General features: G+C 46.3%; 1 protein-coding gene and 1 long non-coding RNA gene across 2 annotated transcripts; both read right to left on the minus strand.

Moving 5' to 3' along the window:
- Positions 1-2,402: 2,402 nt before the first annotated feature.
- Positions 2,403-3,100, minus strand: LOC112955185. Its single transcript, XR_003250846.1, has 2 exons — positions 2,853-3,100; positions 2,403-2,542 (listed from the first exon to the last, which is right to left on the minus strand). It is a non-coding gene; the product is annotated as an uncharacterized LOC112955185 (long non-coding RNA).
- A 1,637-nt stretch (positions 3,101-4,737) lies between these two features.
- On the minus strand, positions 4,738-5,408 carry LOC112955180 (feather keratin 4-like). Its single transcript, XM_026048457.1, has one exon. The coding sequence runs from the start codon at positions 5,406-5,408 to the stop codon at positions 5,052-5,054; it is 357 nt and encodes a 118-aa protein (XP_025904242.1). The 3' UTR covers positions 4,738-5,051.
- Between the last annotated feature and the right edge of the window lie 13,245 nt (positions 5,409-18,653).

The raw sequence follows: 18,653 nt of genomic DNA on the forward strand, positions 1-18,653 counted from the left end.
AAAAAGGCAAGGGAAGCAAATAACCAGGATTTGRGAGAGGGGCCTTTCTACACAGTTCTGAGACTCACATCACCAGCAACCCCTATTTATCTCACACGGTTCACCTCAAAATGCTGACATAGTTTTGCTCAATATTGGCGTTTGTTGTTCAAATTCTCAGCTGCCCAAGAAATGCAAATGCCAAAACAAACATTTCTTTCATCCTCGCACTTAATTGGCGATGTTCATTCCCCGTAAAGCTCCATTAATTGCATTAGGGTGACAGCGTGAATTATACTGTCTTCGTTTCTTCGCTGCTCTCGTTGAGCTGACAGAAGCRTGGTGGCTCTGACGTTAGCTCCAATTGCCTCCTGCTGTCCTCAGCATGTTTTCCTTCCATCCCTCTTTATTTGTGCCAAATAAAGCATAACTGACACCAAATATTGTGTCTTCCCTRCAAGATGAGAGAGGTTGGAGATCACATTTGGAAAGGACTATTCTGTGGAAAAAATCAAAAGGCTTCTTACAAAGTGTTTTCCTTTATCTCCTCCCAGGCTATCCCACCCTTCTGTTCCTTTATAGCTGAGACATAAATCCATGGCAAAGATAAACAGTTTCCTATCAGCGTGTCTGGGAAGAAAACCTTCAAAACCACTTCCACATCCTCCAGAGAGGCTGTCAACCAATTCCTCTGCAAGCTGGAGAGGCAGATCCAAGAGCAAACCATTTCTATCATGTGGGAAAAAGAAGAACGAGAAGATTTTGATCGATTGGGTGAATGCTTAGAAATGTTTTAGTTGCTAAAATATGTGTTCTGCTATTTTCCCCAATCAGCACGGACAATTATAAACTCAGGAGTCATTTACCAGTGGTTCCTGGTGTTTGAGGGATCAGGCTCTGCTTCTGTGGGTGGCAGCAGCATCAGGAGCGCTCTCCCATCTCCCTGCAAACGTAATCACAAATTGTGCGAGCAGATGAGATTGCAACTTCTCTCAGAAGGGCTTAAATGCAAACATGTATGACAGCAGGTTACAAATCTGATTAAAGTCATTATGGGACGTTAATGAAGGAAGTGCTAAATGCACAGAACCGGTTTAATCCCTCCCGCAGCGCCCAGGGAAGCTGGAGCAACAGCAGCACCGCAGCCTCTCAATTAAGCACCCAGATGAAAGGGAACCGCACACAAGAATGTGCCTATCAGGTTGCTCATCAGGCTGCTCCAGGGATTTAGGGTGGCTTTGCAAACAGCAAGCAAGGGAAAAAATAGAGTTTCATCACTGGAAGCAGTTAAAAGCAGCAGAGATTGGGGCTGATTGGTGACTTCATGCAGAGAGCACGTCCCAGCCCCCCGGCCATCTGCAGTGCGGTATAAGAGGTGCTGCAGCGCCCATCCGCTCATCCCTGCTCCTTGTTATCAGGTAAGCCGCATCCCACGTTCTCGCTTTCTAAGCGGCCTCTGCACTGTAATATTCAGGTTAGAGTTTCATTCTCTCCCCTTCTGCTGAGCCTTTTGAAATCTTTCCTTTTCTCTCTTTTTTTTTTTTTCCTTTAAATCTGCTTGCAAGCTTTGTTATGGTCAGCCTCTAAAAAAACAGGGTTTGAGGAATTTCGTCCTCTGTAATTCAAATTTGGGCATGTTTGTTCTGTTAGCAGCTTTAAAATGCAGATTGACCCTGTGCTGTTTCAGTGAATGACTCGGTTGGAGAGGCACAGCTACATCCTAGGCTGTGTTTAATGACATAGTAGGGAATTCTATTACCTGAACAGCTATTTTGTTGCAAGGCAATTCCAGTTGTAATTTGGTTTTTTTATAGATAGGCTAAAAAATAACGTTACTAACAAAATAAATTCCCAGATTTTTACCAGAAGTGCTGCTGAGCCACAAGCTTTAGCCACCAAAGCTGAAGCTGGGATAAGAGTTCGCAGGCTGAATTATTATCCAGGGCAAAAAAGGCAGCTCCTTGCATTTTCCCCATTTAATCCGTGCTCTATATGAATCTATATCATTACACTGGGAATATCTGGGCAAGAATATTTTGCAGGACATAAAGCATCACTCCTGGAGTTGTTGGCTTTGGAATGCTTGTATTTTAGTCCAAAGCATCCCGGTGACACTTTGGTCCTCCAGGAGGGAATAAGAGAAGATCCGTGTGGGGCCCAGCCCCACTCACCCCTCTCTGTTCCAGGGCCACCTCCGCAGGGAAGCGATGCAGGACGGCAACTCCTCAACAGCATCGCCCCCAACCTCAGCCGCGGCTCCAGCATCCCATCCATGCCCATCAAGACTGGATGTCTTGGGGAAGCTGCAGACCTCACCGAGGGCAGCAGCAAAGCTTCAAAAGGGCTTTATGGAAGGATCAGCCGTGCAGAGCTGCAGGGCAGCAGCGCTCTTCCTCCTCCTCGTCGCTGGTCCCGGTCTTTGCTGCTGATCCTTCCAGTTTGTAGTTTTTTGCTCCTGCTCTTCTATGTTTCCTGCCAYGGAGCAGACTCTGCAACGTGCAGGACACTGGAACATTTATCATCATCAACAACTTTGCCCCAGGCAGAAGAAACTCATCAGGTTCTGGAAAAGCAGGAAAAGCAGCACCTCTGAGCAGGACATACATTGARCAGCCTCTGAAACTGCCTGGGAATAGACTTCATTTTTCTGTGATACCTCATTTTGCAAGTAGAAGCATTTCTTTTTCATTAAATTTGTTATTTCATAATTTCTTTATATATTTTTTTTAAAAAAAAAGATAAATCTTTGAAAATGAAATAAACTGTAATGTTTTTGTAGACTTCTGTTTATACTAGTTGTGAGGCTGTACAACACACAGCAGGTAGCATACGGGACATAAGAAATTCCCTTGAATKTCTTGATATTACCTTACCTTGAGCTGCAGCTGGTTGCTTGGAGGGACAGATTCTCCAAGCTATGCTTACAACATCCTTATAAACCAGCCTGTGATTGTACACTTGACACATATATATGTAATATAAATATTATACATATATATACAATTGGCACTTATTGCTGACTGTCTAGACTTCCCTGAGCTCCCTCAAGAGACACTTTGCAGCCATAGGTGGTCCCAGCACTGCTGGAGCTGAAGAACCACCAGGACTCCACATTGATGACATTCCACTGCAACCTGGGTTCATCCCATGCCTGCAGAGATCAGTGAAATTAGCTCTCTTCCATTGCGTTTATCTGGATGACTCCCCTCACATGTGTCTGCAATCCAAGTTCAGGGCAGCCACCTGGGTAAGCAAGAGGTGACTGATTGTCAAAAGTCCTCTAAGAACAACAGCTTAAGAGCCTTCCTTCCATCTTTCTCCTGGTATTTGGTTGCAGCCTGCAAATTCAGGCTGGTCCAGGAGAATCAGCAATGCAAATTTTGCACTTTCTTCCACCCTCATGCCAGGTCACTTTAGCGAATAAGAGGGTGGAAGAGCACTGCCTTATCTAGCTCTACTCAAAGTTATCAGAGTCCATTATACAATTAACACACACTAACACACTCTTTAACCTCTGGGTCCCATGTGTGTCATGCTGCAGTGTTCCAAGGACGTGAGCAGAGAAGCTTCACCCAGGTCTCCTGAGAACATTTGCAGGCCCTTTCCCCAAAGATCTCATATATATCTTATTTATATATATATATATGTAAGATTCCCTATAAAGGAGAAGAAAACCCTGCATGCATCCTTTAAAGTGATCAACACCGTAGAGTTATGTCTGGAAGACCCCTGATTTCATTGCTCTGGTCTGCTAAAGTGTACCACCCCTTGCACAGCGTTGCAAGGACTCCAGACGAATGGAGACAGTAAAAAAGGTAGAAGCAAACAACTTCTTTAGATATATCCTGACAAGAAAAAAGGTGTTGCCTGCCTAAGTCACCATATCCTCATCTCATTCCAGAGGGTTTTAAAAGTCACACCTCCAAACACTTTGAAGTTATTGCCACATGTTAGCTCCTGATCATACGAATTTCTCTGGTATGAGGATGAGGCTTTTCCTGGAATTAGCCTGCTGGAGGCCAAGGAGGTATCCTAGGCACTCCAGGTATTCCCAGGAACCACAAATCTGCATTGGGAAAGAACAAGAAGTGCAGAGCATTGCACAATCCTTTGAAAAAGGGGGGTCCTGAGAGAAGGTAAAGAGAAAGATCTAAGAAATTTCCTTTTATTTATTTTAAGCAGGGCTACAAGAAGTTTAGGGGTACCCATCGGAAAAAAAAAATTAGAGATTGACCCATCAGTTAAAAACACCATGGGGCCAGGCCAAGGAAAGCTCTGCTTGGAGAACTATGAGCTATTTTAGAATAAAGTCAGTACAAGGTGTGGAACGAAGTTGGAGCCTCGGGCAACTGGCGAAACAACAGGGAAGATCTTCCAAGTTATTCATAGCGTTCAGCTTTGTTACCATGCAGCCCAGACACCCTGTTACCACAATTGCCCTAGGGGATTTTTTCAAATTTAGCTGCAACCGTTACAAAACTTGTCTATTGAGCATTGCTTTCTTGCAAAAGTCAGTYGATGTGTTTCCTCCTGCCTACAGAACCTGGGAACCCTCCAACTCTAGGTGCAATTGAAAAGTGCCCTGATGGTCCTCCAGGGAACAATTCTCTTTCAGAATGGCTTATGGACAAGTAGTGGTGGACAAAAAAAAAAGGCTGGAAAGCTCGGAATTTTGTTGCAGAGCACTTTAATGTTGAAGTAAAAAGCAGAAGGCRTTAATGAGAATGCAAAACACAGAGAAGAAGTTGGCAGAGTCTCATTAAAGACTAACCAGAAAGTTGTTCCAGGGCTGCACATTGCACATGCACCGTTTTTCAAAGCAAGGGAAGACTTAGGCAGTCTTGCCCCACTTTCAATCAAATAAAGACCACTGGTAGAACAAATTCATAGATATCAAAGGCCACTGGAGAGAATAATCACTAGATACAAACATTATCTTAAAGTTTCACAAAAGCATGATTTTTCAGAGCTGCTGGGCTGTTGCTCCTGGAAAGCCATGCCAGGAACAGGTTCTGTGAMGGTTTGTCTGCCCCTGCCAGGTGGYTGWTCCTTGCTCATCCATCACTKCACGTTTAGCATGGTCTGCAGCTCCCAAAACCATACCTGGTGGACCCATAGGAAGAATATGATCTCCCATAATTGTACAAGCTCCCGGATCCGTAGGGACCCTGGGAGCCCAGAAAGCCCATGGATCTGAAGGAGCTCCCAACGCCAGCTGGTGSTGAGCTGCCCACCACGCTCTCCTGAGGACAAGAGCTGAGGATGGGCCCTGGGAATGTCATGACCACGGGTGGAGGGTAGATGACGGCTCGCGAGTCGCCACAGGAGGTAACACAAGGCTGGTTCCAGGCGTTCGCAATGGGCTGCGGGCAGGTCACCTCGCACGGTGGGAGGCAGCGGGAGCTGATCATCTCTCTGCAGAAAGCCATCTTCTGGRAGCGGAGGCGAGCCTGAAACACGTCGTGAGCGCAACAAGACTGAGAACACCAAGGAAATRGAAACCGAGCGAGGGAGAGAAAAAATGAAAGCTCAGGAGAAGGTGAGGTGGATGCTGATGCCTTCAGGTAGCCTTGGCAGCTGTGTTCCTTTCCTAGTCCTCTTCACATGCCCTCCCTTCCCTGGGGATCTGTTTCCTCTGGCTCCTAATTGTGGAGCCGATTTGATGCTTAAAGTCATCATTAATTGCCGAAGGACTTGTGCCTTTAAGCTCGAGCTATCCCCATTTCTTTAATCACTTTTTTCCCCCCGCACTGTGTTTCTTGTGAACCTCCCCGCCTCCSATACAAGATCTACAGAAACAGATAGAGCTGCTGACTGGCAATTAGACACTAACACATCCTGTGCCACCCCTCGTCACTACAACTGCTACAWGAGGCAATTCCTTGTTATTCCAGCTTTAGGAAAGCGGTAACTGAGGCTGAGAATGAATGCGTGACCCAGAGCCATGTGGTGAGCAAACAGAGGAGGAAAAAAAGAAAAATCCAGCAAGCCAAGTCATTAGTAACACCCATGTTCCCAAATCCCTTCCGTGCTGCAGCTGGCACCAGGCTGTAGGGTAGAATAAGGAGCAACCCAGATACCAAGGAGTTCTGCCTTGCTCCACAGAGTGACCCCATTTGTGGTGRAAATGGGCCTGGGCGTCATTTTGTTGAGTCCCTGCAAGGGCTGTAGTCATAAAAACCACTCAATCACCTCTAAAATTGCCTTGCGGCTCCTTCATCTCTGGCCTGCCTAAAACCCTTAAAAAGGGGAGCCTGAGAGTGAAGAATTGGGATAAAGTGCCAGCTGGGACAAGCAAGCGYGTTCAGTAACGCATGACAGGCTCTGTATTCGCTCAGAAATAACTGCCAACAGCAAAACAGAACAATATCAGTAGAAGTGTCTTCCTGGTTCAATTTTAGAGTCATTTAATAAGTAATCATACCAAGGAAGGCTTATGAATACAGGAATTACCTTCACATGGGCCAACGCTCCAATATTTCCCGGCAAATTGGTTCAAAACTGCATCTGGCGTGCCAAGACCTCACTATAAACAACAATTCACCAAATCTCCATATAAATGAGTTGGCATAGCCTGAAGTTTTCACTGCTCTGAAAACTCTTTTCCTGACATTTAATAGCTTATATCCGCCCCTACCTGACACTTAAAAGAGGAACAACCCTTTCCGAAGCAAAGTTTCAGGTATTCCTAAGAATACCAAGCCCAATCTCAGGTGCAATCCTGCAAGTCTATAGCAATAGTGTAAGAGCAATGCAGAGAGAGAGAGATGCAGACCTACCTCTTCGCAGCAGCACAGGCAAGAGAAGCGGTGAACGGAGCCGGGTTCAACGCCGGCTTTTATGCTGGCACGGGGCAAACAGGCAGCCGCGAACCACCCCTCAYGCGTGCGACTCCTTCGCCTTATCCACCCGAAATCCACCCCACCTGCAACCGCCCCAATTAACAATGAGCTATCAGAGGCGCCGATCACTTCTACGTTCTCGTTGTCATCCTCTGACACGCAGTCCAGCAAATCCTTTCATCAGAGCTTCACTTGCCACATTCCCGTCAATTTGATGACTTGCTCTGGAATGAATCTGATTTTTTTTTCCCCTCCTTCTTCTCTCTCCCTCCTTTCCCTGTGAATATATGAAAAGAGCAGGGAGCTCCTGGGATGCCTGGCACACCCGGGTAGCAGCTTGCTTTGCCAAATCGCTCTACTAAAGGCACCTTGTGCAATTTATCTATCCCCCCCTCCCAACCTGAGCAATGACCTGCTCACTGTTTGGGAGGAAACAGGTCAGGAAACGAAGCCAGAACAAATAACTCCTCAAAGACCTTGGTCTGAAGCGCAGCCGATGCAGAAGACCATTTATTTCAGCCCCTCTGGTCCTCTGGCCCTAAATCCTGTCTCCTTTCTGGCCCAGGAGAGCTGATGGGCATTTTGCTCCCTTACACATGGGCGTGAGAAGAGATGGGCTTTTCTGCCCCGGGAGGGAAGTGGCTAACTACAATCCTCCTATTTTCAACAGAGATGATGGATGCTACGTATCCAAACTGCATATGATCAAAAAAGCAAATTCTTCACTCCCTAAAATCCTGCCCTTTTTAGAGACTCTAACATCAAACACCTCATCTGAATAATGATTTTATTGTTATTTTTCTGATTACTTCATATTTTAGAGTTTAAGAGAGCATCATTCACATCCCACTGCTTGATTCGTCACCAAGACTAATGTGGGGAGGTGACACACATGGGAAGACTGGGGAAGCCTTCCTCCCAGGAAAGCAGCAGGGATTCCCATGGAAATGCCTCTGGTAACATCCTTCAGGCCAGCAATGCCTTGAGGTGGAGGATCCAGGGAGACAGCAGAGAACACTGAGGAAACAACCCACCCAGTCCCCTCCTGCAGCCCCAGCCACACCTGGTTTCACATTGCTTGAATGCGGGTGATGACACTGACGGTGTTGCCTGCAAGTGAATCATGTAGTTCTTGAAGAGGCATCTCTCTCCTCACCATTATCCCTTCCTGAAAGGGCACAGAAAAAGCTGCAAAGTAGCCTCCATCGATACTGCTGACATCCCAAAACACTTTTGACTCATGATGTTTAGGCTTGCAGACACTTCCTGCACAGTGAGGATTTGCACCAGGCCACAGAACAGCTTCTGGATCCTAGGCTTAAGATAATATTTTCCCCATACACACACACTACAATGGCAGGTTCGTGCACTTGGACTTGAACCTTTCATAATCATTTTTGGCAATGCAATTGAGGCGTAGAGAAGTATTCAGAGCCAAGTGGCTCCATCAAAAGCAAGTCTAGCATGATGTATGAAGCAGCTCTGCACGGATTCTTAGTAACTGCTGTATGTTTCACATGCTGAATTAGCATAAAGCATATATAGACTAAATTAGAACAGAATCTATATCAAACGCTGAATTTCATTGCAACATAATGAAAGACACTCAAAAGGTTCTTCAACAGCTTCCATGAGTTGAGCTGGAATCACTTCTTTACAAGTGTGATGAAAAATGGTCTTCATTTTATGTTGCTGCAGATCTAGAGCAAATAGTTGCAATGAGAGGCAAGGTGGACAGAACAAACCTCCCTCTGCACATCCAAGCACAAACGCTGCTGAAGTTCAATTCAACTTCCAAGAATTTAGGGAGAAAATAGATAGTCATCCTCATTGCCTGTGATACCATGAAGCCAAGAAGCCAGGTGCATCTACTAAACGGGGAACACTTCCTGACTCAGGGCCCACCTGGGACTAACAAATAATTGCTGAGATGCAGGTAAACCATGAGCCTGCCAGCTGGGCCTTGCTGCAACGTTAACACTGCCTAGGGGTGCACTGCAAGAGAGCCAGCTGCTCCTCCAAGAACACCCAGCTGGAGTTCGAGGTTGAGCCCTTGTAGGCTAAGTTCAGTGCTTTAGGAACAAGGCAATTAGGCAGATCTGGTCCATATGTGCAGATACAGCGACATATGTCTTCCTATGGACATCTGCATTAACCTGCGCTCTGTGCTGTGCCAGATACCCTCAGCCACCTGCTAAGGCCTCGGTGTCACACGTCCTTGTCATCCTTCTCCCACCAATGGGTCTGGGATTGAACATGAGGGCTCTCCTCCATTTCCTACATTTTCCGTTCCCAGCAATTTTCTACCAATCCAGATTAGTGTCCTCCAGAGAGCTAAAACAAGGAAAACACAGGGGCAAATCCCTCACTGGGTAGAGGACTGGTACGAGGAGGTGAGTGGCTAAGGGTCTTCACTTCCCCTTATCACAGGGCTTCCCTAGTTATGGATGAACATGATTATCTCCATCATATTGATTCATAAAAGCAAAACCAGAATGCAAATATTATGCTGCAGTGGGATCTTTAATAGGAGAAGCAAAATTTACACTGGTAAAACATGATCATACAGAAGATGAAGAAAATGGTCAAGTAGGTTTTCATGCATCAGGAAGCTTCATTTCAAGCACAGCTTTCTTCTCTGCCAATTCACAGTGCGGTCCACTTTCCATCTCTTTACATCCCCGTTGACTGACATCAGGAGGTGGCAAGTGCAAGAAACCACAGTACAGAAACTGCTTCATTTTACAATTTTAGACTAAATGTAGAAGGAACATTAATGTGTTTGAATATGTGGACCATGAGGAAAAAAAAGAAAGAGGAATACATTTATAATTAAGAAACGAGAAATGCATCAGCAGATATGAGCACAAGTATGGCAAAGTTTGGGAGAACATCAGCCTTTGTGGCACCAGTGACTTACAGACCCCTCTTCCTCATCTCACTCTTGAGTCTGGGTCTTGCACGTGGTGTCCTGACTGCTTCTGGTGCGGGTGTATTCCTGCTGGATGTCACAGGGCTCAGAGCTTCTGGAGCTGTAGCACTGGGACCTCTGAGAGCAGGAGGAGAACCTGCTGCCCAGAGAGCCCCTATAGGCAAGAGAGCCTCTGTGGCCAAAAGAGGCCCCATAACCCAAGGTGCTTCCAATGGCAGATGGTGCTGAGGATCCCACCACGCTCTGCTGCGGGCAGGAGCTGAGGATGGGCCCGGGGAAGGTGATGACGACGGGTGGCGGGTAGACTACAGCACGAGAGTCCCCACAGGAGGTGACGCAGGGCTCGTTCCAGGTGTCAGCAAGGGGCTGGGGACAGGACACGCGGCAGGGCGCTACGCTGGAGGAGCTGCACAGATCCCGGTAGCACGACATCGCTCTGCAAGGGACACAGCTCTGCAATGGAGCAAGACGGGTGAGCAACACACAAAGAGCGGGCAACCAAACAAGAGCATCATGACCCCAGACAGCAACCTAAAATCACCCATAGTCCCAGGCTCAAGACTGAACTGCAGCTACTGCTAAATTAAAACTCCGGCTCTGCGCATTTCTATGTCAGTTTTAGCAACTAAAAGCCTCAAAGTCCTCGAGGTCTTTTAGGAATTTGAGTCATGACAACCTCCAAGTCTCCGCAASAGTCTCTTTTGGAGAAGCAAGGGTGTCAATGCACCAGCAGACATGAAGGACTGAGTTAGGTTTACCACCAGGAAAGTATACAGAAAGGGCAAAAAAAATTAAAAACTTACCCGAGTCAACCGTGGAAAGAAGTCAGGAGATGCTGGTGGAAGCTCTGTGAAGAGCGAGTGCTTTTATACTCCTCTTGGATAGTCTGAGGAATCTGAGGTTTGATTATCTTCAAACAGAAGYGATTACACGTCACACCTCACCAGCGCATAATCATTTTGCTCTTTGTTTGCCATTATTAGGCAATTGCCCGTTTCCCCCCACACCTTACTGCATCATCCCTCCGATAGCAGCAGCTTCTCCATGGATGAAATCTGGGCAGGAGACTGTGAGGTGGAGAATGAGCATTCAGTTCATGCACAGCTCATGACCCACGCTCCAGTCATACTGCCTACAGACCCTCTGCAAATAAAGAATTGGAGAGCCAAATCCTTAGACGCTTGTTGTGGCATTGCAGAACCCAAAACCAGATCCCTAATACAGCTTAGAGTAGAGGAAGGAGTCAAAGGAAAGAGTAATCACAGAAAAGGATCTTGGTTCATTCCCACCTGAAGCCGGCAAAGGCGGTGGGTGGTTAGCAGGAAGGGTTTTGTCATCGGGGTATTCAAAGAAAATTATCTATGGGATGTAATACTGTGTAATGACGAGGCAGGGAGTGCTAAAATAATTAGGACAAGTCAGAATTTTCTTTTGCCTCATCTAGATAAGCTGCATGTGCAATAAGATGGTAACATAGCAGGTCTTTTCAGACAGTGGTGGCTCATGTCCGCAGCGATGCTGAGAAAATAAATGTTAGTGTCTCCTTTACATCCCAACCCTCCACCTGGATGAGCTGTGGCTTGTGCTCCAGAACAGCCTCTTGGCACAAACGACACCTAATAGTCTATAGGATGCAGAAATCTATATGATCAATTTTTTAAAAAAATCCAAYTGATGGCTTAACTCCGTTCTCCCCTGCCCACACACAAAGTCATTTATTTGTTCAGCACAAGAGGAGGAACCAGGAGAAATGGAGAGAAGGGGTTTGAAGACATTCAGAGGAGCTTTTACAGTGGGGCTGCCTGGGGAAGCAGAGATGTTGTTTTCTCACTGTCCCTCTAATTGCTAAATAATGCTTTTGGATTGTGCCACTCAATCAAGGTAATCATTTTGTAGCTCCACTTTGAATTGCAGGATGTGGCACCGTGGCTGCTGATGTTTTACATGGCCCAGGGAATTTGCACCTCTGCTATAATCTRTTGACTCCATTGGAAGCTGATTTACTTCAATATGAAGCTTCAGATAGCCTTTCAAAATACTTTACTGTCTTAGAGCTTCACCAGTTAGTCCATTGGAGTTGGCCACATGCTGATGTTTGCTTGTTTTTTATAATATAATACTATAAGAGGAAATTTCTGAAATCCCTGCAAGCAAGCACTGCCAAACCAGGAACTTGATTGGATCTGGTTTAATGTGACAGGACTTAAATCTACCCACAAAGCAGAAATTTGTGTCCTCTTGTCAGCTAATTTGATTGGGCTTAGATACAAGTTAGAAGTAATGCCAGAATAAACAGCCTTTGCTTAGGGAAAAATCATTTGATAATCCTAAATGTTTCATACATCCATCCATATGGATGTTTCATACATCCATCCATATTTGGAAACAGAAGTGCTAAAATAATATGATTACTTCTCAATGATAATATGATTAAATCTCAATGAATCTCCATGAATAATATGATTAAATCTCTCTATTCTGCCTCCATGCCTTGCCTATCAATTTTCTACACTGACATGAGTATGGTTTCCAAAAAGTCAAGTATTTTCCATGGAAAGATTTCCATTCTCCATGGAAATATTTTCCTTCTAGGCAATGTGACAGCGACTTTTCTTCCTATCATGTCTTGGGGCTGTTGATTTAAGGCAGTTCAGGACAACTGCCTATTTTCATTTTTATAGTTCTCCACACAATGGCTCTTGACTCCGAGTTGCGGTGCGGGAGATAAAAGGACGAGGATTTGGTGTGGCCACACTCCTCCCAGCTAAGTCAACAAGAATCCTGTCACCATCCTTAATTAGCCCTCTGAGAAACCAGCAATCCAAAAAAATTACCCAATTCATTTGGGTATTATACAAATAGGTGGCTTTGTGGAAAGCAGTGAAAAGGCAGTTTTTTTTTGCACTCTCCTGAGGCACAGTAAGAAAACACCGAGAAAGCCCATAAAATAGGTGGGAACATTGAATAGGGCCCGTTAAAACGCAGGGATTCCTGGACCTGGAGTCAGCAGAAAATCCCACGTTAGCGTTTCCAGGCACCTAATCTTATTAAGCAGCAGGAAAGCAGTAAATACCAGCAGCGCTTCAGCTCTTTACTTGACACCCTAAAGGGACAGAAACTGCACAGACCCAGGATGGAAGACACTGTATTTCCCAAGGTAGTTCCCAAGTGGCACTGCAATGTGGGTACTTGGAGAAGAGGACCTTCCTGGGGGCATTGAGCATGACTGCTGGTTTACTGGCAGCTACTGGGGGATACTGGATGTGGGGAACAAGTGCTCAGTGCTTTTGGGTCTGAGCGAGCCTGCTCCCCACTGGGCACCGAGTGGTCAGGAGCATGAGGTTCTGGTACCCTCCTACCATGCAGGATGGAGAAGTTTTGTGCAGTATCAGCTGCTCCCAAGGAAAACCTGGGCGTGCAAAACGATGCACTACATTAACACTCCGTGGGAGCCTTTTTGTCCAGACACCCTTCAATCCAATGGGAAATGCCGCCGGGAAGAGCCAGGCTGTCATTACCAGGAGGACTCCCCTCTTGGAAAGAACTCACTTCCTCTTCCTCATGCCATTCCCAGGGAGATATGTGGCCTCACAGACTTTGGGAACGTGCGTGCTCCGATAGAGGAGATAGCAGTCTGAAAGGGGGTCAACGGGGTTTGCTGTTTGGCACAGCTATTGCTTCAGAGCCTGGAGGTTGATTTATATAGATCGACATAAAAGCATTACAGGGAGGGAACAGCTATTTGCATCACAGGGCACCCTGCCTCTGATGCATCACCTTTACAAAAAGAATATGTTTTGGTGCATGAGCACGTCTTACCAACTCAAGATTTGGAAGCTGAAGTGCCTTGCTGTGATGGTTTTCAGGACTGATTCACGCGTAAAGATTAAATCTTGACGAGGGATATGGCATTGCCCTGTCCTTGCCCAAACGCGTGGGGGAAACATTCCTACCCTCTTTAAAAACGCCGCTTGCTCATAATGCTTTAATTGTTACTACTTGTCAATCTTCTTAATGGCTCCGCAGCCCTGGCCTTAATACTGCAATTTATCACAGCTCTTGTAAGGGAGAATTGTGCATCCAGAGAACTGATGTATTGCTTGAGGTCAAATCCATGAGGTCATACCAAATCTTGACATTTGGCAGCCAATTTTGCACATTTGCTGCTTAGTGGGTGAATACATCACCTGTAAATACGAAACGAAGTTCTTCCAACCACCTTTTTGCCATGTCTGGTTAGCTTTCAGGTGCTGCCGTGCAGAACTGCCCGCTAGTTTGCTGTTAACTCAACCACGCAAAACTAAAACCCAGATGCTTTGCATAGGAAATGCTGGGATTTATGTTAAACTAAAACCCAGATGCTTTGCATAGGAAATGCTGGGATTTATGTCCAATTTGCAAAAAGCCAGCAACAACTAACTGATATCCCAGCCCCTGCACCGTAACAAGCCAGTCAGCTTTAAGAAAGCAATTATCTTTTCTATGTAAAGTGATGCAACAATGCCCAGCTTTCAATAAAACTTCAGCAACGCACAAATGAGTGCAAAGCAAAGCAGCAAGGACGTGGCGATGGTTGGGCAAGGGAATCTTTTGCACACATGGGAGGGAGCCCGTGAGGCTCTCGGCACCTGGCGAGGTCAGCAGCATTGCCTGTGCTTGGCTCCACATTCCCGCTGCRCCAGGGCCACGGGAGGGCAGCAGTGGGAAGAAGCATCAGATCCAACAACCTGCACGGGTAGGAGAGCCCAAGCTGCCTGCAAAGCATCCCCATGGGCAGGCAGGAGATAAGCCTCCACATGCCATGGACAAGGCACCTACTGCTTCACCATCACCCTTGACCAGCCATGGGAAGCAGAGGGATGTCCAGCTATCGCTGAGAGTCTTGGGGATGGCAGCTCTGCACATTTACCTAGGGATGGTTCCTTGCTCAGAATTACCACCATTTTCCTTTGGTGGGGGTTAAGTCGTTAATAAAACAACTCATGCAACTCATTTAAGTGTGGTCATATGGGGAATGGGGTTGTATCTCCAGAACTGAAGAGTCCCAAATCCTTTCCTGAGTCTCTGTTGGGCAGAACCAGCAAGTGCACAACAAGAACCAAGAGTCTTGGTCATTGACCTAAACGGAATCCACAAAAATAAAAAAAAAAGCAAGTTACTGAAAAACATTGGTTTTATATATTTGTCCTTAATAGATATGGAGGTCCACGTGTGTGAAATCATGACCTTTGTTTGTAAAACAGAGTTATTACAGATTCTTAGGGAATGTAATGCCAGTAATAGACTATTAACCTTATATTAGTGTGCTGCTTCAYCCGTATAATTCCTCAGCACGCGTCTCACAACCCTTTGCTCTGCGGAAGTCTTAAGATGTTTCTGGGTGGGTATAATTGCCAAAATGACATGATATTACCTGGGCACAAAAAGACCATGACTCAAGTAAACAAACACACATACACAGGCATTAGAGAAGAAGAGGAYGAACATCATCTTTAGTATAAAAACAGTGTCTGAGATTGCTCGGTGTGAGCAGGACAGACTTCATGTCCTAAATGTCCCCTGCCTTGAGGGACCCACTGCTTGCATCAGCTGGGTAGACTGGGGTTGTTGGGCTTCGACTGGCCAGAACACCCAGGAGTGAGTAATGAGCTCCCAGATCCCCCACACTTTCATGGGGGAAAAAAAAAAAAAAAAAAAGAAAAAAAAAAAAAGGATTCCTTGCAAAAGCCAGCCAGGAAAGATTTAATACAGGAATACAAAGAGTATCTTGAATACAGGTCATTTTTTGTTTGTAGAAGAGTAAGGCCTCCAAATAGGACTGAATATGGTGCTCATTGCTCCAGCACAAAGGTTATTTCCATGGCTGAGATTAGGAGACTCAAAAAATACTCATTTTGTTATAAACTGGAGGCCTCTACCTAGAAAATGTAGAACTGTATTTCTCTGAATAGGGCTTCTGCTCACTGCTTTCAGGACAGCAGCCCGRATTAGGCAAGCGGCAGCACATCTTGGCCTGCAAAGGAGCATCAAACCCTCCSTTTTCCCTGGCTGTTGAGTTTTGAGCAGTCTGAGAAGAGTCTCCAGGACAGCTTCTCTTCCTCTGTCTACAAGGCTGAGTGCTGCTGAAAGAGCATTGCGAATAAGTAGCAGATGAAAAAGGAGATCAGAAGGCCAACGGTTTGATGCAGCAGCATTTTAATGTAAAGGCAAAGTGGAGTAAACATTTGCAGAGAGACTAATGCAGACTAGAGAGAGAGTATATTTCTAGAGACAAGAACACTAATACCAGTTCCCCCTTCCAGCATGACACATTTCACAGAGATGCTCGCTTCCCTCACACTTGCTGAGTCTGACATTCAAATTCCATTTCCACTCCCTATGCCTTGATTGCTCCTTAACGTACGGTGACTTTCAAATGGGGTAAAGAAAGCTAAAAGCACAGGTGGAAGATGCAAAGCCGTAGGAAGGAAGAGATCATTAATCTAAGCTCAAGCTTTATGCTAGCACTCCTTGTTGGGTCCTGATTTTTGGAAGTGCTCTCTTGATTTCAGCAGAAAGTCAGGGTCCTCAGGACCTTCAAAGCCATGCCTAGGGCCCAAATGCCATGTTACTTGCACTCTTTTCCGCTGAGCAGTCACTCATTTCCATGCCGTTTAGACCTTTCTGCAGGCGCTCCTCTTGCAAGGATGGGTCCACTTGGTGGAGTAGGTGTAGGAGCACTCCGGGGCGCACTTGGTGGCGCATACAGGTTCGCACTTCGGGATGCAGGTGGGCTCACACCTTGGGGCACACTGCGTGACACAGGTGGCCTCGCATCTTGGGGCACACTGGGTGACACAGGTGGTCTCACATCTTGGGGCACACTGCGGGATACAGGTGGTCTCACATTTGGTGGTGCAGGGCTGGACACACGGCTGGACGCATGGTTGGACGCATGGTTGGACACACGGTTGGACACACGGCTGGACGCATGGTTGGACGCATGGTTGGACGCATGGTTGGACACATGGTTGGACGCATGGTTGGACACATGGCTGGACGCATTCTGCGCTTGTATTCACCGCTGCCACCCCTGAAGCAGCCTGGATCTGGGCAATCTCCGCAGATTCGGTAGAGCCCACGAGGGTCTCCTGCGGGTAGGTGGTGAGGATGGGCCCCGGGAAGGTGACCACGACGGGYGGCGGGAAGATGATCACCCGCGAGTCGGGGCAGGCCACCACACAGGGCTCGTTGCAGGCAGCAGCCAGGGGCTCAGGGCATTTGCTCTCACAGGGGATAGAGCACGGCTCAGTGCACAGCGTTTTCTCRCAGGACATCTTGCCGCGCTGGAGGAGACCTGAGAGGCACGAGAAGGAGCAAATGTAAAACCCAACGAGCGAGCAGGACGGGATCAGCGCGTTAGCCCTGCGGAGACATGGACCAGCAGCTAGACCGCCACCACCTCACTCCACTTTGCKCTTTCTCTTTAACCAAATGCAAACTGCAAAGGCAAAGAGGAGGAGCTAGGTAGCGTTGTTGCAGGTGAAACGAACCATCTTGTCTTTGGCAAAGTGATTGCTTATTTTCATCTTGCTGAGCAACGAGGTAGAAAAATGTGGGTGAGGCTTGGTTTGGCTCAAGCTATTTCTTCCTCTTTTTTTTTCCCCCTTTGGCTTTTTTGAACATGCTGCCAAAATGCATATTATTCATCTGAAATGTCTAACCCTTTGAGTCCAACCTGAGACCTTATCTTCAAATTCCCACCCTTTCACCCTATTACATCCATTTTTGAAATAAGCCACAAACTCTACAGCAGAATGAAAGCCATAGGCGATTAAACCAAAACAGATCCAAAAATGTAACATCCAGTACAAAATATTTATGGAATAATGGCTCACTCTGCTCTGATTCGAGCTCTCTCTCCATTGCAGTATTGATATCACTTATCTCCATATGCCTCTCTCCTAAATTAGATGAAATTCAAAAGCCCCAAGCCCAGAACAGTACTGCTAAATATATAGTGCTGGCAAAGATTTTCTTTTTAATTTAAATTCAGGAAACCTCCCCAAAGTAGCAGAAATTAGGTATCTTGAATACGATCTAGATTTCAAATGAATTTTTAAACCGCAAGCCACCAATGCCTTGAAATGGCTGCTTAGCAAATAGCTGCTTCATGAAAAGAAACTCCTGAGCACTGTACAGAATTGCAGAATACGTATCCAAAAYGCAGTCCTCAAGGAAACCCAAAGATTTCAAAAGTGACACTTTTTTAGCAGTAAAAGGCTACATCAGAATCCAACTTACTCAGTTCACCGAAGAGAAGTCAAGAGAACCTGCTGGAAGCTCTGTGAATCATGAATGGTTTTATATACCGTCCTCGACCACCAGGCTGATGCAAGAAAATAACGTCATATTTGTGCATTAGGTCCCATTACTCCCCAAACAAAATTTGGTGTGTAATTATAGTAATTGTTTTGCTTAGTGTTTGTGTTGATTACCCTTTTCTCACCAGCACATGACGTGCACATTCCCGGCTGCAGATTCCTTTCATTTCCCGGTTTTAAGCATCAAGTCCATTTGTGCAGGGCCAGCAGTAGGACAGTGTCCAGCAGAACAAAACCCCAGCTTGCACGGAGCCCTCCCAATCCCGTGGCTCCTTAGAGACACCCTGGGACAGATCCCTGCAATTCCCTAGAAAAGAGGCACATGTTTTCTACGCTTTGCACCAACACCTTGCAAGAATGCATAGGGACACAACCTAGCATTAGCAGCAAGCAAGCTGCCTAGTCTAATGCTAGTTAGGATGTGTTTACAGAGACAACAGTCACTGCATGACTGGAGTGTCAGGATCGTCCTGGAGAGACACTCCTAGCAGAGCCCAGACTTGCTCGTGGCGGCCCAGTTCCTCACATGATGGTCAA

This window comes from Nothoprocta perdicaria, unplaced genomic scaffold (assembly GCF_003342845.1).
Source record: "Nothoprocta perdicaria isolate Ctin4 unplaced genomic scaffold, notPer1 scaffold_540, whole genome shotgun sequence".
NCBI lineage: Eukaryota > Metazoa > Chordata > Aves > Tinamiformes > Tinamidae > Nothoprocta > Nothoprocta perdicaria.